Source organism: Poecilia formosa, unplaced genomic scaffold (assembly GCF_000485575.1).
Source record: "Poecilia formosa unplaced genomic scaffold, Poecilia_formosa-5.1.2 Scaffold9, whole genome shotgun sequence".
Classification (NCBI taxonomy): Eukaryota; Metazoa; Chordata; class Actinopteri; order Cyprinodontiformes; family Poeciliidae; genus Poecilia; species Poecilia formosa.
Window position 1 is genome coordinate 2,441,519 of NW_006799948.1, and position 22,038 is coordinate 2,463,556.

Below are 22,038 nucleotides of genomic sequence, written 5' to 3' on the forward strand. Positions count from 1 at the left end.
GATAGATAGATAGATAGATAGATAGATAGATAGATAGATAGATAGATAGATAGATAGATGTCTATCAAGACAGCTATTCAAGATTAGAGAAAGCAAGTTTGGAAGCCATGATGTTGCATTTTAGGAACTCGCATCATCCAAAACGTTCACTAATTATTTACATCGTTTACATTATCAGGTCTATTCTCTTTAATTGTGGTGAAGTGTTTGTTTCTCTGTAGGCTCGGTCCTGCCTCCCCACGCACATCCAGCGGGTTAATGGCTCCCTTGGCTCTATAATGAGTGAACCCAACGTCAGCAGCAATCCCTGTCTCTGTGATCCACTGGGGGACAGCGACCTCCGCTGGCGAAACACGGTACTGACTCAGGTACATATAAAGCTGAATAAGTTTTAGCTCATTTCACTCAATTCCTCAGTCCATGCCCTCACACCAAGTTAAAAATAAATCCTCTCGTAGAAAGTGAGCGAGAAGAACCGTCGGATCTCCGTGTTGGAGCTGGAAAAGGAGGCTCTCCTTGACAAGCTGGAGGATCTGCACTTCTGCTGAGTGCCTGAATTCAAATGAGATGATCCGCACTCCGTCGGCTCCCAGAGCGGCTAAGTGTGCAACACTTAGTCATTTGTAAATGTATAAATGTATAAATTGCTATAAATTCTATCTAATCTTTTTTTTTTCTGGTGTTCCTTTCAACATTATAAGCTTGGCCAACGGGTTTTCAAGCAACTTGTCTGACATGTTGTTGGCAAAATTCACCAGTGAGTCACTCATAGTTTATGAAAGCCAAACCCTGCAGAATGAAATCCGCTGTTACAGCAGTTTCCCATGATCTAGTTGACTTTGTGATGTACTTTTTCCTGACTTCTGTATTTTGGATCTTGTTTTGTATTATGGATCTTGTTTTGAGTTATTTCTGTATTTTCCCCACTTAGCTCTGTTATTTAGTGTTTATTGATCTTATCATAGCCATCCCATGTTCCTGTGATGTCTTCAGTATAATCTCAGTTCTTTTCAACCTTGCTCCCCACTCATGTAGTTTCCAGGGGGGTTTCATAAAATTACCTTCTTTGCAGATGATACTGTCATTTTTACTACACGGTATCACCAAACTGGTGTACTGTTTTTCTTTTGTTTACCTGAGGTGTAGAGAGTACCCTGCATCATTTTGTGTCCCGGTTCTTCTGTTTCCGTCCCCACATGAGGGCTCCCTGTCTGGACACGTCGCAGGAACCTCCTCTGGTGGTCCCACGCTGATCTTACACCAACCGATAAAACTTTATCGCACGCAGTCATCTTTAACGTTTGCAGGAATTTTCTCTCGTGCGTAGCACAACTGTAGCTTTGTGCACACAGAAAAAGAAGGCTGGATTGTTTACTACCTTTAGACGGATGGTGATGTCTGATCAGACTGCATCTGTTTGCCCATTTCTACAGTAGCTCCATGCACAGACCTAACTGTTTTATTTTTAGCTTTTCATATCGAAATTTTTCCATCAAATTCTCATCTTCCCTGAGTGCTTGTTGACATCAAGGCCGATGGTGGCCCTCTGTCCCCGCCTCTGTTTGGATAGGTTGATCAGATCGCCGCTGCTGTACTTTGATTGAACAAGCATCAGAAAAGCACTTTGATTAATCTTCTTTTTTGTGCACTCTGTGACATAAAAAAGTGGAACTAAACCAAATACTCCTGCTCGAACTATGCAATGTAAAAGAAGCGCCTCCTGTGAGAAATCGGGGCACGAACCCGATTACAATCAGCTTATTGCACATCCGGAAAGAAAAACATCCATTATGACGGAGGCTTCCCTTTAAGTAGCTTTATGCTTTCGGTCTTCACAGCGCCGCTGAACCATCAAGCCTGGGGCTACCAGCACTCAGCTAATTATTGGGTCTAATTTGTACACAGTGCTGCCAAATAAACACCTTTGGTGCGGATCGTCACGCTTCGAGGCTGTCAATGCCGCTGTTCCATGATAGCACGGTTCATCTGAACTGCACTCTGCTGGTCTTTCCTAATCCCTTTTACTTGCATTAAAGGTTTTGTTTACTCTTTCAAAAAAAAAAAAAAAAAAAAAAGGTGGGTTTGGCACCAGTGAGAATCGGAAAAGAGAATATGGAACTAAATACAGGTCAATCTTCGGAGGTTCACCTTTCAAGGCCACACCAACCCGAAAGAAAGAGTCAGAGATAGAGACAGTCTATCACATAATATTGATATTAACACACTAAATTCACAAAATGTGAAGAAATTGAACAAGTATAGTTTTTTTTTTTTTTTTTTGCCAGTGTTGAATTAGGAATTAGGATTTCACCATAAGGACCATTTCAAACGATGTTGGTTTGCTCTTAGTGCCAAAAACAACATAAAAAAAGCAGAACGAAACAATACACAAACAAAAAAATATGTAATTCAAACAAAGATGATGAAAGTTGTGTCCATTTGGTCCATTTAAATATCCTGAATCATAAATACAGTGTTAAAAAATAGCAAAATCAAGAAAATAATTGTTTTTATGAAATTTGTTTTAGCAGATATTGATCACTATTTCTGACTAGAAGTACTTTATTGCCAGATAAAGCACATGCAAATCCCGCCCAATTTTAATATACTAGAGCAGTTCACGCTTCTTACTGATTATTATGATCATTTCACTTTTGCATTTGCATCTTTTGGTTTATGACTAAAGCATAAAACATTAGTAAATATGTTCTACCTAAGTGGCATGGAAACCTTTTCCTGGCCAACCACCGCTAAGATGCTCAACTTGTTGGCAGTTGATTTAGCATTAATGCTGTGGCTAAGCTAACTGTAGGTGGATACAAACTTCAATTAAGACATTCAGACATTTAATTAATGTCTGATCAATGTCTGATCAAAATTTTAAGATATAATTTGACACCATCAAATTTAACCGTTATTAAACAAGAAGCTTACAAATTAACATTCCATTAAGAATCATTTAGTATAAAACTTTTATCTTAAGTCTGTTTGTCTTTTACTATCAGTTACATTTTGCATTGCTTAGAGAAAAAGTATTGTCTTTGCTGTTTTATTCATTTAAAGTTTTCTTAGGAGATTAAATGCACCATCTTTTTGTATGATTTTTTTTTAATATTACAAAAACAGTTTTAGCTTAATTTTAACAAACTTTTGCAATTAGCATTAGTTTATTATTTATTTTGCAGCCTACACAAAATATTAATTTCTTCCTAAAGGCGAATATGTTTTTCTGTTGTGATGTTCACATAATTGCACAGTTAGGCCCTGATGGACTTAAGTCTAAAGAAAACTTTTAATTTGAACAAATGACTGTAAATTATATTAATATTTCGAAGTCAAAGTCACATGAAATTGATAGAGAAACTGTGAAGGGAGATAAAAATTAAGGTGAAATTTAGAGAAGTTCAGTGGACAGTTGTGTAAATAAAATGCAGTCGCATAAGATTTTTCTAAAACTAAATTTAAATTTGAATACATTTATTTAATTTGTAAAAGCAGAAAAAACACAACTACTGCTGCTCATGAAATCTCACAAAGTATTTTTGTCATGATTATTTATGCCATTTTACTAAATTCATGCTCAGCACAAAATAAGATGAAGGATCTGTCATGCTATGGACGTGTTGCACATTTTGAGTGATATTAAAAACTATTTTTCTTTACTGAATAGATGTATTCAGATTTAAGATTTTTTTTCTTTTTCTTATTTTTTTTAAAATTCCTACAATTTATTTTATTTTTTTTTTAACATCAGTAAACATAAGATAATGTTATCAGTAAACATTATCCCCGCTGTCGCTCATGCTAGCTTTGGACTCTCCGTCACTTCCGCACTCTGTCCTCCGCCGCAGAGCCTCGCAGTCGCGCGCCTCATTGAACGACATCTCCATCCGGGAGACGTCCACGTCCAGCAGGCCCTGCAGGTGCTTGATGTAGTCAATGGCCGCTCGCAGCGTCTCCACTTTACTGAGCCGCTTGTCCTCAAACTCCTGCGGCAGGTGCTCTCTGAGGCGCGCGTACCCCTCGTTGACGCAGCGCACCCGGTGCCGCTCGCGCTCGTTCCGCTTCTGGATGAACGCGGGCTCGAAGGAGTACTCGCACACGCCGAAGGGAGCGGGGAAGGGGAAGCAGGGCAACCGCCCGCAGGGGAACCCCTGGTCGAAGTAGGCGGTGTCGATGTGGAAGGGCATCCCCAGCCGGAGCGCATCCTTGTGGCGCGCGGAGCCGCTGTTCACGGAGATCCCGCGGAGAGCCAGCGGAGGCACAAATATATTCTCCATTAACTTCTTATTATGAGATATATTTCTGGAAAAAAGAACAAGCATTTGTGATGAACAGAAAAACACGGACAATTCAGGTATGTTAATGCGAGGATTTCTTTCTTTCTTTTCTTTTCTTTTTTTCAAAAGTTAATTTCTCACCCTGTCAGACTCTCCTCATCTGTCCAACGCTTTTCAGAAAAAGATTCCTCCTGATGGATGAAGGGATAGAAACAGCCTGGTTCTAACTTGAGAGCTTTGAGGCGTTTAACCTATAGGGGTGTGATCTGGGGCGGAGATGGTCTTGGATCGAGATAAAACTACAAAACATGTCCTTCCTTCCGCTCAGTGGGAAGTAGCTCTCACCGCAAAGGAGAAAACAACAAACTGCAAGAAAAAAAACCTTATCTTTCATCAGTACTGAAAAGCCCTGTAGTGTACCAATGTGGGTATTCTTTGAGATGACAGATAAGTTTGTCACAGTTTTTTTACACTCAAAAAATAACCTCTAATGACTGTTTTAAACCCAGAGTCTAATCTGTAAAATATAAATTTGAAATATTATTGATGGCAATTTCTTTTTATTGTGTAAAATATTTACTCTATGCCAACATGATCCAAGAAAATCTAAAACTAACTACAAAAAAGAAAAAAAAAACACAGCAAGAAAATAAAAAAAAAACATCATAGCCCAATTGTAAGATTTTTAAGCAGTATCTACAAGTTAATGAAACATTTTGTTTTATGCCAACTCTAAATAAATGAACACTACATAAAATAAACATTTCAACCTAATTGGTTTTAAGGTTTGAGTTTTGAAAGATTGACATCTGTATTGTTCACACAATATGCAGATGACTGTGAGATTTGTTACTGAAACTATTTTTACCTTGTTTTTTTAAAACACATTAAACAGAATAATTTAATATGCTGAGGTGTTGGTGTTGGTATCCTTGATGAAGAAATACATGAAGATGAAAATAACAACAATAAACCTGCATCCAAATCCTAGCTAATTGTTCCCGGGCAGGAAGCTAGCGTTTGTACTACAGCACAGCTACCGATTAGAGGAAGTTAGAAAAGTTGAAACATCAATAAATCTTAATATTTACAACTAATTATCCCAGAAAAAAATGTACAAAATGTATTGCATTTGGTATCTTTATGATGTGTTACAAACTAAAAGCAAATTATGTAAAGTTTTAGATCATTTGGCCACAAATGAGCTAAAATGAGTTGAGATTTTTTGCCCGTCTAAAGTCATGTGGATCTAAAATCTTAAATCACTAATTTACTTATTGAATATGACTACATCTTCATGTCTGGTAATAATCTGGCCTTAGTTTGTCTTGCGAAATTGAGCTCAGCTTTCTAAAAAGTGTTCAATTGCAGGTAATTCATGCTTTAACAAGGTGATATTTTTACATAAGGTCAGGTTAGATTGGATGAAATTCAGCATTTGAAAACCTCTTGTGCACATTTTTGTTATTTAAATACACTAAACTGAAAAATAAATATATTTTTTTTGTTTTTGTCAATGATTTAGCAGTTTTCCAGATTACTAGAGTTGCCATGGAGAGATTGCCATGGAAACCAGAAGAAAACCAGACTCACTTGTTTTCATTTAAGACATTCGGACTTCTAAACCACCTGGTCTCAAATGTATCTGCCAAAGTCAGCAGGCTAACAATCTGCTGAGTGTGTGAAGAAGAAATGTCTTATGAAGACAGGGTTGTACATTTACTCACATATCTAAGAACCGATTTTAGGAGTCCAAGGTAAGGATGGAATTGAAAATGAGTTTGACACCCCTGGTCTGTCTCATTAAAATATGTTTAGGGTCATTATGTTTCAAAATGTGGAACATTTCTGAGGGCAATGCAACTTTACGCTAGTTTGTTTAGCTACATCCGAGTGAGCTTGATTCTCTTTTTGTATTTGTTGTCAGGTCTGTTACCTACACGACCTCAGGACCTGAACATGGACCTGAGAACAAAAGCAATGCCATCGTCGAACTTAAGAGGATATTCAAACTCATCTGGCATATTGTTTTAGTCGGAATTCTGAGCGGGATCCTCCTCGCGGTGGTATTGATCATCATTGTCGAGTGGAACACCAACCAAGTCGTGATAACAAGTCTAGAGCAAGTCAAAGAGGAGATGGCAATCAACACCGAGAGGCTGCTAGAAGAGAAAAACTGGATTGCAGAACAGCTGAACATAACCAAGGCAAACTTCTCCATTCTGAAGGCCGAGTATGACCAGATGTGGTCTTCTTGCAATTTAACCATGCTGGAGATGGAAATCAACCGCCTGAATGGGGTCTTGAAGAGAGCTGCACAAAGTAGAGATCAGTATGAGAGGCAAGTCAGGCAGCTGACGAACCAAGTGAGGACTCTCCAGAATAACTACCGGCCTATGGAGCAGGAGAACAGGAAACAGCGTTCGATCCTGTCCTCCAAGCGGCTCGACTACATCTGGAATCTTTGTGACCGGACCACGTTGCGGTGCTCCCGCTGCCTTCGGGGTTGGAAGGAGCACGCTTCCCGGTGCTTCTTACTGACCAAAGTGGATAAGAACTGGGAAAATGCTCGCATCGATTGCCTCAAGTACAAGGGGGACCTAGCTGTCGTCCACAACGCCGAAGATCAGGCGTTCCTGACGAACCTGACGTTCCAGTTTAAAAAGGCTAATCCCGACATAACCTTTCACTCAGCGTGGATCGGGCTGCAGGACTTGGTCAAGGAAGGAGTCCACTTCTGGGTCAATGGAGAGAGAATCAAATGGGATGTCATATACTGGAGAACTGGCGAGCCCAACAATGCCATCGCTACCTGGGACACTGATCAGGCCGGTCAGGACTGCGTGTCCATAGTACCGCCGGATGCGGTGGGCCCTGAAGGTTGGATGAACAGCTGGGATGACATTACTTGTGTTGGGAAACGTCACTACATCTGTGAGACTGATGCTCTGATTTTGGCGTAGGATGGACGAAGTCCTGTTTTAATCTGGTGACAAGACACATGTGGGAGGAAGTAGTTGGATCACAGAGACTGAAATGCAACTTTCTTGTTAAAAAACACAAAACTCTGAGCAGACAAAGCTCGGAATGAAAGATTGTGGGGGCAGCATCATGCTGTGGGGATGGGATGGGGTAATGAGAAGGTAGATGGAGCTAAAAACATATTCAGTCTATACCCTAAGAAAATCTAAAACTACAGAAGAAGCAAAAGAAAAAAAAGTAAGAATTGTTACCTGTATGGTTCACACAGTATACAGATGACTATTCGATTTATTTCTCCCCCCACCCCCTTTTTTTTTTTTTAAGAAAGCATCAAACAAGAACACAGAATAATTAAAAATGCAGAAATGCTGCTGTTGGTATGCTTGATGTACAAATGTGGGAATACACAATTAACAACAACAGACCTGCAACCAAATCCCAGCTAACTGTTCCTGGTCAGGAAGCTAGTGTTTGCCCTTCAGCACAACTACCAGATACAGGAAGTTAGAAAAGTCAAAAACTTCAATAAACCATTGCATTAAAACAATGGAGTAAAACCTTAACATTTGCAACTAATTATCCAAGTCATAACAGAAAAATTGTATAAAGTATATAATTGCATAAAATATAACATTGTAATTGTATATGATGTATAATTGTATAAAATGTTACAAACTAAAGCCAGTTTGGTTAGAGTAATTTTCCCATTTTAAGACAAATAAAGGGGAGAAAGAAACTGTGGTTTGCTGGTCTCCCAAAGTCTTAGTAATGATTTTGTGAAACTTTCCAGACTAAATAGATGACAGGGATTTTGATTTCTACTGTTTCTGAAGTTTTTTGATGATTTATTTATTTTTTATAGATGGTGCTATAGCTTTTATTTTACATTTCATATGATAATGATAATATAATATGACAATGGGGCTTGTTTGAGTGCATTCTGATTTATTAAATATCACTATATCTTCATGTTAGAGCCTCAGTTTGACTTAATGACAGTTTTGTGTTTTAACAAGATGGCTGACATTTTCACGTAGACTCAGGTTGGTTTGGATAGCTTTTTTTCTCCATTACTGAATGAAATTCAGCATTTGAAAACTGATTCTATTTACTCATCTTTATTCAGAATTGCGATTATGAAGGAGCACATCTTAGGTGTTATTTGAATTCACCAAAACTCAAAGTAATGTTTTCTTTTGTTGTTTATGTTTTTCCCCCCAATGATTCAGCAGCAGTACACGGAGCGATTGCCATGGAAACCATACTCCCTTGTTTATATTTAAAACATGCTAATTTTTGTCCTTTTAAAATCACCTGGTCAAATGTATGTTGCCAAAGTCAACAGACCCATGCCATGACATTGCTCACTTATTTAAGAAACACTGTAACTCTTCCCAGGTAAGGATATAATTACAGGATATTGATGAAGGAACCGCAGATATATTGATTTATATATATTAGCTTGTTAAGATGCGAAATGTAACTGTATATAAAATAGTATGGGTTCCAGAATTATTTCAGAGTTTTGAGACTAGAAATTTAAGAGCTACTTTTTATTTACACCATTTAGACCAGTTATTTTTACTTCCCCTCCATCTCACAAACAGATTTGTGTTGATATATATCGCATTGTCATTTTGTGGCAAAATGTGGAAATATTTTAAGGGCACTGCAGTTAGTTTTACATCCTGATGAACATATTTACTCCCCCACTCCCCGTTTTTCTCTCTCTCTCTGTTGTCAGGTCTGCTAACTACACACCTCCAGAACCTGTCCATGCACCTCGGAACCGGACAAACAGCACCTCAGAGTCTACGAAGAAACAGAAACGCCACCGGTATCTTGTTGTGATCAAAATCTTGAGTGGGCTCCTTGCCATACTGATGTCACTCTTCATTCGCGAGTTTGTCAAGGAGAAAGAAATAATGACGAGTCTAGAGCAGATGCAGCTTGCAGCGAACAACGCCGAGAAACTACAAAAACTCATGTCCTCCAAGCGGCTCGACTACATCTGGGATCTTTGTGACCGGACCACGTTGCGGTGCTCCCGCTGCCTGCCGGGGTGGAAGGAGCACGCTTCCCGGTGCTTCTTCCTGTCCAACATGGACAAGGACTGGGAAAATGCTCGTATCGATTGCCTCAACAACACGGGAGACCTAGCTGTCGTCCTGAACGCCGAAGATCAGGCGTTCCTGACGAACATGACATTCCAGTTTAAAAAGGCAAATCCCGGCATAAACTTCCACTCAGTGTGGATCGGGCTGCAGGACTTGGTCAAGGAAGGAATCCACTTCTGGGTCAATGGAAAGAAAATCAATCCGAATGTTATATACTGGAGACCTGGCCAGCCCAACAACGATACAGATCCCGATGACCATGTCCCTGATAGGCATGGTCAGGACTGCGTGTCCATAATACCGCCGGATGTGGTGGGATCCAATGGCTGGATGAACAGCTGGGATGACATCAGTTGTACAGGGAAACGTCACTATATCTGTGAGACTGATGCTCTGATTTTGGACTAGAATGGAAAAAGATAGATTAGAAAGACTGAAATGTTGTGAGGGCAACGTCATGTTGTGCGGATGCGTTTGGTATTAAGAACATGTCAGTCCTGGAATAAAACCTTCTAGAATCTGAAAAAGACTGTTTTGTCAAAGAAAGTCAAAGTCCAGATGTTGATAATTCAGAGTGTGTGCCGAGACTTAAACCTTTTTTCACAGAGGATCTCCCACCAATCTGAGAGACCAGAGCTGACTGTAATAAAATGTATGTGTCAATTTTTTTTATTTATTTATTTTGACACAGAGTACATGCCACGCTAACCTTACCTGAAGGGAAGATTGGTCATGGCGCCGTACATCCACACATCAGTATGAACAAAACTTCTTCATCGAACTTTTCAATGCCTTTGCCGTTTACATTCCTTTTTCTGACAATTTGCAACACACCACAGGATGTTACCGATCTGGAAGCTTATAACTACTACTACCATGGTTAACACCGACAACCCCGCAACACAGCAGGAGACGCCAAAACCCTACAGACGAAAGAAGACATCATCCAACACCGACTTACCAATGACAGATATCGAGGTCAGTGTTCTTGTAAGGAAGCGTACCGCGATTCAGAAATTACGCTTTTCTAAACTGTTAAACGTTTATCGTATGTCATTCACTTTGTATTAGTCTTTGATTGTGATTTGTGTTCCCCATTCAGTCATTGGTAATCAATGTAATCTACAGTAACCTACCACGTTATTAATTTTTTTTATTTTATTTTTTATTTACTACTTTTGTTTGTTTCAACTGTTTTTGCCCCTCTCTCTTCCTCAGTCACTATGCACATGCATGGGATAGAACATTTCATCATACATTCAAACAAACATCCAAATAAGATCATACATATTATTTATGTCAATCCAGCACTGATTTATCTTCAGATGAACAACCTAAAAAAGAAATATACGGCAACTTAAACCGGCTTTAAAACACAGGAAACAAAATTTAAATAATCACTCACCTGGAAAATCTGAAAGCAGACATATGCTTTTTACAGGAAACCCACCTTTCCAATACAGAATTAAATAGTATCAAACTTAAGCAATATAGTCATATTTATTCATCAACATTCAATTTTATTGCATCAAAATATTCATTTTAACTACATTAAATCTGTAGTAGATCCTCTCGGTAGATTCATAATCATCACTATAGTAATTTATAACGTAACATATACCCTGGCTAACATTTTAGACCAAATAAAGATGACTCGTCCTTTTTTCATAATTTTTCCCCCCCATTAACAATTTGACAAATGCTATAATTGATCAAACCCCAATAACTTCAAAGTCAGGCACTCCACAAGAACAGTAAATCAATATATGAGGTCTTACGAACTTGGCGATGGTTGAAGAATAAATAATCGCACAAATTAACAGTACACATTTTACTCTCCCACCCATAAATCGTTTTCCAGAATCAATGTTTTTCTTGTCAACAACAAAGTTATTCAGTACACACCTGAAACTACAATACATCCAATTATAATTGGTGACCATGCTCCAATATCTCTTACTTTATCCATTAAATCGTGCAATAAAACATCTAAGTGGTGGTGCTTCGATACATCTCTCCTTAAAGATCCTGAATTCAACTCTTTCATTCAAAAAGAGTGGGCATTCTTTCTGGAGATGAACGACTCTCCAAATACAGCACCGTCTTTATTGTGGGAAACAGGAAAAGCAGTATTGAGAGCCAAAATAATAGCATATTCATCACACAGGAAACAACAACAACAAATGGAGTTAAATTTAGAAAAACAAATAACTTATTTAAGTAACTCTTACAAAACAAACCCAAATGACCAAATTAAGGAGGAACTCAATAATTCAAAACGTAAAAAAAAAAAAAAATCCTTAAAAAACTGTTATTCAACAGCTAATATATAACAACTTCCAGTACAGTAATAAGGTTGGTCAATACTTAGCGAATCAGCTTAAGCATAACAAAGAAAAATCCACCATGTCAGCCATTTTAAATTCAGCTGGAGAAACAGTTCAAACCCTCAAGAAATTAACAGGATCTTTAAATCTTTTTGTATTTTGTTATGTACACCAGATAATAATCCAAAAGATAATGAAATAATGATCTTTTCCTTCATAAAAGGAAAAGATCTTCCCCATTTATCTAATGAACAAACTAATATACTACAGATTCACTCTCACCAGCTGACCTTCATAACAGACTTCTTAAAACAACAACAAATCACCTGTTAATTAATTAATTTCTTAATCAGTGTCTGGATAGACATAACATATTATTATTTAACTTCACACACGTACGCACACACACACACAGACACACACACACACACACACACACACACACACACACAAACACACACACAAACATTCACAGTATTTTCTTGCACTGAATCAATCCAGCTCATTATGTTTTGTGTTTGTTCTTCAATTATTGTTGAATATTACCATAGTTATTATTGTTGTTACTGTTTTGTTTTTTTTATCACTGATGATAATGTCAGCTTAAGCATTTTATTCTTCTGCTCCCGGGTTGGCCGCTGGAGATAGAGGAATATACAAAAATAAAAGAATGAATAAATACAAATTTCACTTTTTAACATCTTCCTTTTTCCTTTATCATGTCAACAACACTACAATTACCTAAGTACCACACTGGACTCTTTTCCTGTTTCTCTTTTTCTTTTTTTTCTCTCTGTTGTTTTTGTTGAATACCAATTGTATTTGTTACATATCACAATAAAAAAAAAAGGAAAAAAAAAGGTAATGATTTTTTTCTGTTCCCCAATGATTCAGCAGCAGGACGTGGATAGATTGCCATGGAAACCATACTCCCTTGTTTTCATTTAAAACATGCTAATTTTTGTCCTTTTAAAATCACCTGGTCAAATATATGTTGCCAAAGTCAACAGACCCATGCCATGACATTGCTCACATATTTAAGTGACGCTATAAGGCTTCCCAGGTAAGGAACAGCAGATATATTGATTTATTATATTAGCTAGTTAAGATGCAAAATATAACTGTATATAAAATAGTATGGACTGCATAATTATTTCAGAGATCTGAGAGTGGAAATTTAAGAGCTGCTTTTTATTTGCACCATTTGGACCATTTTTCTTGTTTTTTGTTTTTGTTTTTTTTTACTTCGCCTCCACTTCACGAACAGATTTGTGTTGATATATATCGCATTGTTATTTTGTGGCAAAATTTGGAAATATTTTAAGGGCACTGCAGCTTTAGGTAGTTTAACTACATCCGGATAACTTGATTCCCCTTTTTTTCCCTGTTGTCAGGTCTGCTAACTACACACCTCCAGAACTTGTCCATGCACCTGGGAACCGAACATACAGCATCTCTATGAAGAAAAAGAAACCCAACTGGTATATTGTTGTGATCGGAATTTTGACTGGGCTCCTTGCCACGCTGATGTCACTCTTCATTCGCGAGTTTGTCAACAACAAAGACCTGATGACGAGTCTAGAGCAGATGCAGCTTGCAGCGAACAACGCCGAGAAACTACAGAGAATCCTGTTCTCCAAGCGGCTCGACTACATCTGGACTCTTTGTGACCGGACCACGCTGCAGTGCTCCCGCTGCCTGCCGGGGTGGAAGGAGCACGCTTCCCGGTGCTTCTTCCTGTCCAGTGTGGATAAGACCTGGGAAAATGCTCGCATCAATTGCCTCGACCACAAGGGAGACCTAGCTGTCGTCCATAACGCCGAAGATCAGGCGTTCCTGACGAACATGACGTTCCAGTTTAAAAAGGCAAATCCCGGCATAAACTTCCACTCAGCGTGGATCGGGCTGCAGGACTTGGTCAAGGAAGGAAACTTCTTCTGGGTCAATGGAGACAAACTCAAACTTGATGTCCGATTCTGGAGACCTGGCGAGCCCAACAACTCCGTAGCTACCTGGGACACTGATCAGGCCGGTCAGGACTGCGTGTCCATGGTACCGCCGGATGTGGTGGGACCTGAGGGCTGGATGAACAACTGGGATGACATTAGTTGTACAGGGAAACGTCACTACATCTGTGAGACTGATGCTCTGATTTTGGACTAGAATGGAAGAAGTCCTGTTCTAAACCAGAGACATGGAAGAACATAGATCAGAAAGACTGAAATGTTGTGAGGGCAACGTCATGTTGTGCGGATGCGTTTGGTATTAAGAACATGTCAATCCTGGAATAAAACCTTTTAGAATTTGAAAAAAACTGTTTTGTCAAAGAAAGTCAAAGTCCAGATTTCTATTGATTATTCAAAGTGTGTGCCGAGACTTAAACCATTGTTCAGAGAGGCTCTCCTACCAATCTGAGAGACCTGTGTGTCAATTTCTGTCTCTGGTGTGCAAAAGGTCTACTTTGTGTGGTCTTTTCCCATAAAATCAGAACATAAAAAACATTTTAAATGTGTGGTTAAAACTAAGCAAATGGTGGAAACATAGTTTTGCAAGTTTCTTTACAATTATGCAGATTTTTATTGCAGTTATATTTTTACGTTTTCAGACCTCCCCTAAGCTATCAGAGTTGCAAAATTTAATGTCCTAACTATATTTAAACCGAATGGCTCCATCTAGTGGAACAACAGGGCAATTACTGTTAATAGGAAGTAAAGAACAAGTTTGAGATTACTTCAACATTTGTGGTTGATTTTATACATTAATAGTATATTAGCTTTAGAGAATAATAATTACGCATGTAATATATAAAAACTAACCCAAACTGATACCAGACATAATTAAGTGTTAATGAATTTGCACAGATGTCTGAGTATAATAAATTGCACGTTTTAATATTTTTATTAGCACTGTACTATGGAGAGCCGTTTCATGTATAAATGAATAAATATAAATGGGAATAGAGATGCCAATTATTCATTTATTTATTTCCCATCCTATGGCTCTCTGTAACAACTAACCTACACCGACGTCAAACTGCGTGTGAAAAATTAGAATACGCATGCGCAATAGAGGCAAATTTGCTGTCATGGCCCCGTTCATGGAGGTTTTGTTTTGTTATGTTGTTCTATTTCGACAAATTAGCAACATTTCTGGAAGGATGCAGCTTTTTCAGCCATGTGACGATATAGCCGAGTTTCTGTTTGGTGGAAACTCATCAGCCCGCTCCGTTTTTATGTGCTGCGAAGACGTAAGTTTTCAATGCTAACGCTAGCTTTAAAGCAAAACCACAGCTGGTGTTTTTACGGCTAACGAGCTACATTGTCGCCTCTTATCGTTTTTCACTAAAACGGTGATTGTTATTCTCATTTGTCGCAGAGGTACCCTGGAGACGTTCATATTTAAGTTGAGGGGAGACATGTAGCAGTTGCGTTGGATTCTTAAAGGGACAGCAGTTGTTGAATTCAGGTAAGCTATAAATTCATCCTGTAGTTTCGTAAAGAAATGTAGACATGGACACAGCTAAATTTGGACTGAAACATCTGTAAATGATGTTGGGTCAATTGGGTCGCTTGACTCTGATGTTGACTCTTCAGGATGAATGACATGAACCTGAGTCCTGTGGGCATGGACCAGCTGAGTGTGCCCTCAGTGAGTGCCAGCCACCTGGGTCTGCCCACCTCTCCCACTCACAATCCCATCCCCACTCCAGGTATGGAAACAGTTTATCGAGTCAAAGATTGTTTGACACCCTTAAATCAGTATAAACAAGGATTATAGCTCAATATATTGCCACTATTGGCAAGAAAAGTAAAGGGGGAAAAAAGTATTTTTTTTATAAAGTTATAAAATTCAGAGAATAAAGTATCAGCAGTAAAACAAAAATATAGTCACAGCCTGCTACTGATAATAATCTGATGCTGATGTGTTGACAGTTTAAGTGTTTCCTTAATGGTAAAATTGATACCAAAGTATAACTTGACAAGATGCTCAACATTCCTTATTTTAGGAGTTTTCCTAAAATTCTCACTTTATTCTGGCAATTTTAACAGAATAAAGTAATGTTATGGTAGTGTTATGACTTTATTCTGGTAATTCCTTCGACTTTATCCTCATAATAATATGACCTTATTGTCATATTACTATGACTTTATCCTAGTTATATTTCGACTATTCTAGTATTATTACGACTTTAATCTTGTACAATTTTATTTCCATAATAGTACAACTTTATTCTGGTAATATTGGCACTTTACTCTTGAAGTATTACTACTTCTTGTATTATTACAACTTTATTCCCATATTACAGTGGCTTTATTCTCGTATGACTTTTTTTCTTGTTATACTGTGACTTTATTTTGGTAATATTATGACCTTTTGAAATACTATGACTTCTTGTAGTATAATGACTTTATTCTCGTCGTTTAATTTAATGTGTTTATTTCTGTCTGAGCCTTGTTCATTCCGATGTTTGTTTCTATCAGGCATGCCGGTGGCCATCCCCAGCCTGGGCCCGTCCCTCGGCTCCCTCCCCTCTGCTCTGTCCCTGATGCTGCCCATGGGTCCTCTCAGTGACAGAGGGGTGATGTGTGGCCTGCCTGAGAGGAATTACTCCCTGCCTCCTCCGCCGTATCCCCACCTGGAGAGCAGCTACTTCCGACACCTACTGCCAGGTGGGTTTGTGATTTGTATCTGTTACTATTAGAGATAAAAAAAAACAAACAGTAACTCATATTTCATCCCAGTATCCACTGTCTCTTTCTTTTTATAAGGAATTTTGTCCTACCTGGCAGACCGTCCACCTCCTCAGTACATTCATCCCAGCAGCCTCAACATGGATGGGACGCTGTCCGTGGCCAGCAACAATCCCTCCAGTCTGGACCCCTACAGTGGGCCTGGGGGCCCTCTGGAGCAGGGCCTTGTGCCATTGGACTCGAGGCAGGTCAGCGGTCAGGCAGACCTTCACCAGGCCGGCCCTCATGAGCTGGACTCCACGGGGCTGGCTATGGAGTCACGCGTTAACAGCCCGCTGTCTCCTGACCGGATGGGGGAGGAGCTAGCCAGCATGGATGGGGTGGTGGCGGTGGCGGTGTCCGACGCCCAGCAGCTCGGCGGAGGACGGCAGCCTCAGCCTCACGAGGGGCTGGACTCCTCCGGCGGGGTGATGCCTCTCCACGGGCCCCCCGTGCTGGAGCTGCCTGTGGTGATGGAGCCGGACCACCTGGGAGGCAGAGTGGGAAGCTCTGGGACGGGAGGCCCTGGGGGCGGAGGAGGCGGGGGAGGAGGAGGAGGTGGTGGAAACGGGGGTCTCGGGGAGCAGCTCCACGGGAGCGGAGAGATGAACCCGAGCGTGGTGAGCGTTGTGCTCACTGGCTCCATGTCCAACCCCGGCCAGCTGGAGCCCGTGTCTCTCCACGGACACTCGGGGATGGGGCTGGAGGCGGTCAACGTGTCCTCCATCACCGCCGAGGTGGCCCTCGGCCCCGAGAACAACCTGGTTCTCGTCAACTCCACCCTGCAGCTGGAGGATCCGGCTCCCAGCAAGGAGAACATGGCTGCCCCCTGCTCCATCTGTGAGTATAAGCGGACGATTAAAATCAGCTTGTTAAGATCAGAAACAAACACAGGGTTCGTACGGGTGCTTGAAATCCTGGGTTTGGAAAGTGCTTTATTTCTGTGTGAAGTCTTTGAAAGTGCTTGATATTGAAACTTCATAGTTTTGTAATAAAGTGCAATCTAACGCTTGATTAAAAGCCTACATTTGGAAAACGTTACTTACAGTTGAAACCAGGTACCTAAAGTCCCACTGCCTGAAGTTAAATCAGACACTTTTCTTGTTTCAATTTAGGTAGGAGTGACCAAAACTATTTCTTTTTGTGAAATGCCAGAAAACTGAGCAAGAACATGTTTTGTAACTTTTTTTGTGTATTATGTTTAAGCATTTAATTTGACCAGGAAGGTAATTTACCTTAACACAATTTGTTTGGATTGTTTTAATGCAATCATTATTTATTATTCCTAATTGCTCAATGACTTATTGATCTGTCACTGAAATAAAGATGGTCTTATATTTTATGCGCTAGTTATTGAGATTGGGGAATTTTTTGTTAAGGTAGTGTTTTGTTCTGTGACCTGTCAGGTGTGTAGGGTGTGTGAGAGAGATATTTCAAAACATAACATTTTCTTTTTGTTGCATTTTAAGCGTGACGGTGGAGAAGTTTGAAAACTTACTTTAAAAATGCTTGAATTTTACTGTGGAAAAAGTGTACGAATCCTGAAATTAAGAATTTGAAACATTCGAAGGTACAGTTCTGACATCTACTGATCTCTGTTGATTTCTCCTCAGGGTGCACACTGTGTGAGCGCTCATACGCCTCCGACTGTCCGGAGCACGGTCCGGTCACCTTCATCCCCGATGCGCCGATCCAAAGCCGGGCTCGCCTCTCTTTGCCGCGTCCGCTCTGCCTTCGCATCTCTGTAACCGACGAACCGCTTGGTAAGAGATCAAACACCCCTCAGCTACGGCTGGGCGATATGGCTTAAAAATAATCAGATCTGATTTCTGATTTTAATAAATTATTTAAAAAGAAATTTCAATTGACAGAAAATATTTTCAAAAAGTGGCTTTTATTTCAAATGATCATTTCTGTGAATTGCGTGACAAACTGATTAGTACAAAGCTACAAATTTTGGGGATTAATCATAAAGATAATCAATAATATTAGCAGAAAGTGCGTTTTTGCCATAAGAACTTATTAAAATGAACAGGATAAAGTCATTTTAATGAGAAAAATCTTCTAGAATTATAAAGGTCACTTGTAACTATGGAAGCAAGTGGTGCATTGATGTAAAAAAAGAAATCCAGATCTTACAAAAAATGTAATCTTCAAAACCAAAAATCGGAATAATCAATAAAATCGACTTATCACCCAGCCCTATTGTAAGTTTTAGCTATTTATTGTTATATTATCAAATGTTTCCCAACATGTTTTCCAGGAGTGGTTGCACGGGATGTCATTCCTCAGAGAACCTGCTTCGGGCCAATGGTGGGGCAGCACTGCAGCAACGTGGATCTCTCTGATTGGCCAGAAAAGGACACGCCTCAGATCTGGAAGGTCTGTTGACGCGCAGCTATCTAAATCCACCAACGCTTTTTACGTCAACAATAACGAATGGAAATGCATGTCTGCCGCCCTAGATGTACCACAACAACGTGCTGGAGTTCTACATCGTGACGACCGATGAGAACGAGTGCAACTGGATGATGTTTGTGCGCAAGGCGAGGTAGGTTCCCAATCACTCCCACGTGCAGGAGGTGGAAAACGGTGTGCTACCATTACAAACGAAATGCAACGTGTTTCAGGACCCACGAAGAGCAAAATCTGGTGGCGTACCCCGCCAACGGGAAGCTGTTTTTCTGTACGACCACAGAGATTCACCCCGACCAGGAGCTGCTCTTCTACTACAGCCGAGACTACTGCAGGCTGATGGGTGAGGAGACGACGTGGTTATGAGTGGCTGAGCCAGCAGGGATTTATTACAGGGTTTCATCACAATCTGGGAAAGCCTGGGATTTGATTTCGGAGAAAGGAAAAACGATTGACACTTGTCATTCCTTATTTTGTTACTTGTGTCCATCTTTTTTCCCAGGTTCAGAGTTCATATGGGTGCTTGAAATCCTTGAACATGATTGAATTTCAGTTGGGCATGTTTAAGGCTTGAAAAGAGCTTGACTTCTGTATAAAGTCCTTGAAGACGCTTCAAATTCAAACCGCAACATTTGAAAAGCGCTTAAATTTTACTGTGAGAAAAGTGTAGATGTCTAGATGCTTGCTCACTGCAGAGATATCTCCCACTGAATCATAGTTTTTTTTTTTTTTTTAAATGAGCTCACTGGACTGAGAACTTGATGACCGTTTTTATTCTTCCAGGTGTTCCTGAGGTCCCCGACGGCCAGATCTGCCAGTGTGGCAAAGAGTGCTCGTCGTTCTCCGAGCTCAAGTCTCACCTCAACAGCCATAGCAGCAGCCACAGCCATAACCAGCCTGCGCACAGCCACAGCCCATCGCTGCAGGACCACGCCCAGACGCAGCAGCAGCAGCCGGCACCACCTCAGCAGCAACAAGAGCTGCAGTCACAGCAGCCGCAGCACGTTCCACCCGAGGAAAAGCTGCTCAACGGCAGCTCCAGCGCCTCGTCCTCCCCCTGGCCTTGCAGTAACCCCGCCGGGGGACAAGCAAACGGCGATAGCCGCAGCGCTAACAGGAACGCCAACAGCGTCACCTCCAGGGGAAGAGGCCAGGGCAGTGTGCGGGAGAAGAAGTTCAAGTGCAGCATGTGCTCTCGGGCTTTCATCACTTCCACGAAGCTGAACGTGCACTTCATGGGGCACGTAGGGATGAAGCCTCATAAGTGCGAGTACTGCAGCAAGGCGTTCAGCGATCCCAGCAACCTCAGGATGCACCTCAAGATTCACACAGGTACTGTGAGGATTTTGTCGAGCATTTGTTGAATTTTTCTTTCCTTGCACCGGGTGTCTGCCATCCTTAAAAAATCCTAAATGATGTATCCAAAACTAAGCTCTTAAACGTCTTGAATTTCTTTTTTTTAATTATTACTAATTCAGCATTAAATACATTAATAACAGGTCTGAAATGTTGTCTTGTATGTTTCTTTTCTTGCAAGACTGTTTTGTCTAGCAAAAGAAAAATTGTCTTTACATTCTGTGACACGAGGCGGTTGAGGCTACTGCTAACTACCTGCTAACATATCCCCTGCCTGCTTAGCAAGTTTTTCAGCATCTATGTGAAAGTGCAAATTTATTGCCAGTTGGCTGGATAACGTTTGTTTTCGTCACTGGCTCACTTATGACACTAACCTTCATTTAGGATGAGGAAAGGATGTTACAATTGAGTTATCCTTTGATGAAGCATCGGTAATAACTGCAATCCTGAATACATCGCCTACCTTTTTCTGTCTGGACAGGTCAGAAGAACTACAAATGCACAGTTTGCGGGAAGTCGTTCACTCAGAAATCTCACGTGGCTTCCCACATGCTCATCCACACCGGCGCAGAGAAGCTCAAGTGTGACCTTTGCGACAGATCATTCATCAGGAAACAAGACCTGAGGCAACACATGTTCTCTCACACAAAGTACGTGTTGTTTTCTTCATTGTTGTTTTCATGTTTTGGTTTTTCTTTATATTAAATGGGTTATATATATTCCCATGTTTTGACAGTGAGCGCCAGATTCAGTGCACAAAGTGCAACAAGAACTTCCTGAAAACCAACCACCTGAAAAAACACATGAACTCTCACGAGGGCAAGAGAGACTTTGTCTGCGAGAAGTGCCACAAAGCGTTTCTTACTAAATACCACCTCACGCGTCACCTCAAGATCTGCAAAGGGCCCAAGAGGGACAGAACAACTCGAAAGGAAGAGAACGTTTTCAAGGAAGAGGAGGAAGAAGAAGAGGATGAGGAGGACGACGAAGAAGAGGACAGCAGAGGGAGGAGAGGTGGAGACGAACTGAATGATGAGGACTATGGTTTAGATGTTGGAGGTTATAACTCTGAAAAGTCCCTGTCCCCTCCTCATTGAAGACAGTGCCTCTTGAGATGATTTTATTTATTTATTTACTGTACTTACTTATCTGATTTACCGCATACTTCTAAAACGAGCTGTGTCAAACCGATGCCACATTTTATATCATGACATAAAAATTCTTTAAATGTTCTTTTGCCATATCAATGCTGCTACAGTATTTGTCGTATCTGTAAAATTATGTTTCTTATGCCCAACTTGTTGTTGAATATCTATTTTTCCAGTCAGTCTTTTTTTTATGATATTCTGACATGTTGGGAACTGTTATCCTGTTGGATTTGCAGGAATTGCCTTTTTTTTCTTCATGAGATAAATTCTTGTGTGTCCTTGTTACACCAACTGTTTTGTATTAAATCTGCCATTTTGCTTGTGCTTACAAGAATGCAGATAAAGTTGTCATTTATCAATTGGTTGGTTGATTGATTTGCAATAAATGACATTGAACAAGCACATGCCACAAATAACTGAATACCAAACTGACATTAAATCATACCAGTTTATTTAACTATTAAACTGACTTTTCCTTTGAATATTTATACTTATTACACTTGTCTGTTCTTAACTTTAAAAATAGAATAATTTATTAATCTAAGTAGATATTTGAAAATATGACCTTTAATCTGTGTGAGAAATCGACGGTTCTGTGCCGCCCCCTGTTGGCAGCTTTTGTAATATTTAGGGCCAATTAAATTTTAATATTTAACGCTATTTCTGACTATTTCCCCATGTAA

At 40.1% G+C, this 22,038-nt stretch overlaps 6 protein-coding genes across 10 annotated transcripts in view; 5 read left to right on the forward strand and 1 right to left on the reverse strand.

Annotated features, from left to right (window-relative positions):
* sapcd1 (suppressor APC domain containing 1) overlaps positions 1-669 on the forward strand; it is a 5,974-nt gene extending 5,305 nt beyond the window's left edge. The window contains exons 3-4 of the mRNA XM_007578316.2: positions 222-368; positions 459-669. Coding sequence (XP_007578378.1) covers positions 222-368; positions 459-548 — 237 coding nt within the window. The 3' untranslated portion in view covers positions 549-669. The remainder of the gene's footprint in view (positions 1-221; positions 369-458) is intronic.
* A 2,495-nt stretch (positions 670-3,164) lies between these two features.
* Positions 3,165-4,848, reverse strand: LOC103156340 (achaete-scute homolog 4). The gene is made up of 2 exons (XM_007578343.2): positions 4,422-4,848; positions 3,165-4,305 (listed from the first exon to the last, which is right to left on the reverse strand). The coding sequence occupies exon 2, from the start codon at positions 4,278-4,280 to the stop codon at positions 3,774-3,776; it is 507 nt and encodes a 168-aa protein (XP_007578405.1). The 5' UTR covers positions 4,281-4,305; positions 4,422-4,848; the 3' UTR covers positions 3,165-3,773.
* A 1,027-nt stretch (positions 4,849-5,875) lies between these two features.
* On the forward strand, positions 5,876-14,020 carry LOC103129469 (low affinity immunoglobulin epsilon Fc receptor-like). Of its 2 annotated transcripts, XM_016663930.1 has the most exons (3): positions 5,876-6,037; positions 6,208-7,253; positions 13,880-14,020. In XM_016663930.1, exons 1-2 carry the CDS (start codon positions 5,973-5,975, stop codon positions 7,241-7,243), a joined length of 1,101 nt encoding a protein of 366 aa, XP_016519416.1. In that variant the 5' UTR covers positions 5,876-5,972; the 3' UTR covers positions 7,244-7,253; positions 13,880-14,020. The 2 variants fall into 2 exon arrangements, with proteins under 2 accessions (XP_016519416.1, XP_016519410.1); XM_016663924.1 differs by lacking the exon at positions 13,880-14,020 and having other exon boundaries at positions 5,877-6,037; positions 6,208-8,231.
* LOC103156347 (CD209 antigen-like protein E) lies at positions 8,528-9,903 on the forward strand. 2 transcript variants are annotated; one of them, XM_016663934.1, is made up of 2 exons: positions 8,528-8,662; positions 9,012-9,903. In XM_016663934.1, exons 1-2 carry the CDS (start codon positions 8,617-8,619, stop codon positions 9,785-9,787), a joined length of 822 nt encoding a protein of 273 aa, XP_016519420.1. In that variant the 5' UTR covers positions 8,528-8,616; the 3' UTR covers positions 9,788-9,903. The 2 variants fall into 2 exon arrangements, with proteins under 2 accessions (XP_016519420.1, XP_007578418.1); XM_007578356.2 differs by having other exon boundaries at positions 8,528-8,660; positions 9,007-9,903.
* Positions 10,007-14,020, forward strand: LOC103129472 (lactose-binding lectin l-2-like). 3 transcript variants are annotated; one of them, XM_016663942.1, is made up of 2 exons: positions 10,007-10,357; positions 13,101-14,020. In XM_016663942.1, the coding sequence occupies exon 2, from the start codon at positions 13,165-13,167 to the stop codon at positions 13,867-13,869; it is 705 nt and encodes a 234-aa protein (XP_016519428.1). In that variant the 5' UTR covers positions 10,007-10,357; positions 13,101-13,164; the 3' UTR covers positions 13,870-14,020. The 3 variants fall into 3 exon arrangements, with proteins under 3 accessions (XP_016519428.1, XP_016519427.1, XP_007540676.1); XM_016663941.1 differs by lacking the exon at positions 10,007-10,357 and adding an exon at positions 12,636-12,771 and having other exon boundaries at positions 13,106-14,020; XM_007540614.2 differs by lacking the exon at positions 10,007-10,357 and adding an exon at positions 12,636-12,769.
* A 742-nt stretch (positions 14,021-14,762) lies between these two features.
* On the forward strand, positions 14,763-21,754 carry prdm4 (PR domain containing 4). Its single transcript, XM_007578367.2, has 12 exons — positions 14,763-14,953; positions 15,082-15,171; positions 15,300-15,415; positions 16,188-16,376; positions 16,476-17,276; positions 18,050-18,199; positions 18,700-18,818; positions 18,902-18,987; positions 19,067-19,194; positions 19,635-20,183; positions 20,689-20,857; positions 20,944-21,754. The coding sequence occupies exons 3-12, from the start codon at positions 15,301-15,303 to the stop codon at positions 21,302-21,304; spliced, it is 2,667 nt and encodes an 888-aa protein (XP_007578429.1). The 5' UTR covers positions 14,763-14,953; positions 15,082-15,171; position 15,300; the 3' UTR covers positions 21,305-21,754.
* The last annotated feature ends 284 nt before the right edge of the window (positions 21,755-22,038 follow it).

Excerpts from the sequence above, each read along its gene's own strand:
- prdm4 (XM_007578367.2), top strand. The coding sequence starts at position 15,301 with ATGAATGACATGAACCTGAGTCCTGTGGGCATGGACCAGCTGAGTGTG. Across the intron at positions 15,416-16,187 it reads CAATCCCATCCCCACTCCAG|GCATGCCGGTGGCCATCCCC; the intron begins GTATGGAAACAG and ends TGTTTCTATCAG. Across the intron at positions 18,988-19,066 it reads ATGTTTGTGCGCAAGGCGAG|GACCCACGAAGAGCAAAATC; the intron begins GTAGGTTCCCAA and ends AACGTGTTTCAG.
- LOC103129472 (XM_007540614.2), top strand. The coding sequence starts at position 12,726 with ATGACATTGCTCACATATTTAAGTGACGCTATAAGGCTTCCCAG. Across the intron at positions 12,770-13,100 it reads GACGCTATAAGGCTTCCCAG|GTCTGCTAACTACACACCTC; the intron begins GTAAGGAACAGC and ends CCCTGTTGTCAG.
- LOC103156340 (XM_007578343.2), bottom strand. The coding sequence starts at position 4,280 with ATGGAGAATATATTTGTGCCTCCGCTGGCTCTCCGCGGGATCTCCGTG.
- LOC103129469 (XM_016663930.1), top strand. The coding sequence starts at position 5,973 with ATGTCTTATGAAGACAGGGTTGTACATTTACTCACATATCTAAGAACC. Across the intron at positions 6,038-6,207 it reads ACCGATTTTAGGAGTCCAAG|GTCTGTTACCTACACGACCT; the intron begins GTAAGGATGGAA and ends ATTTGTTGTCAG.
- LOC103156347 (XM_007578356.2), top strand. The coding sequence starts at position 8,617 with ATGACATTGCTCACTTATTTAAGAAACACTGTAACTCTTCCCAG. Across the intron at positions 8,661-9,006 it reads AACACTGTAACTCTTCCCAG|GTCTGCTAACTACACACCTC; the intron begins GTAAGGATATAA and ends CTCTGTTGTCAG.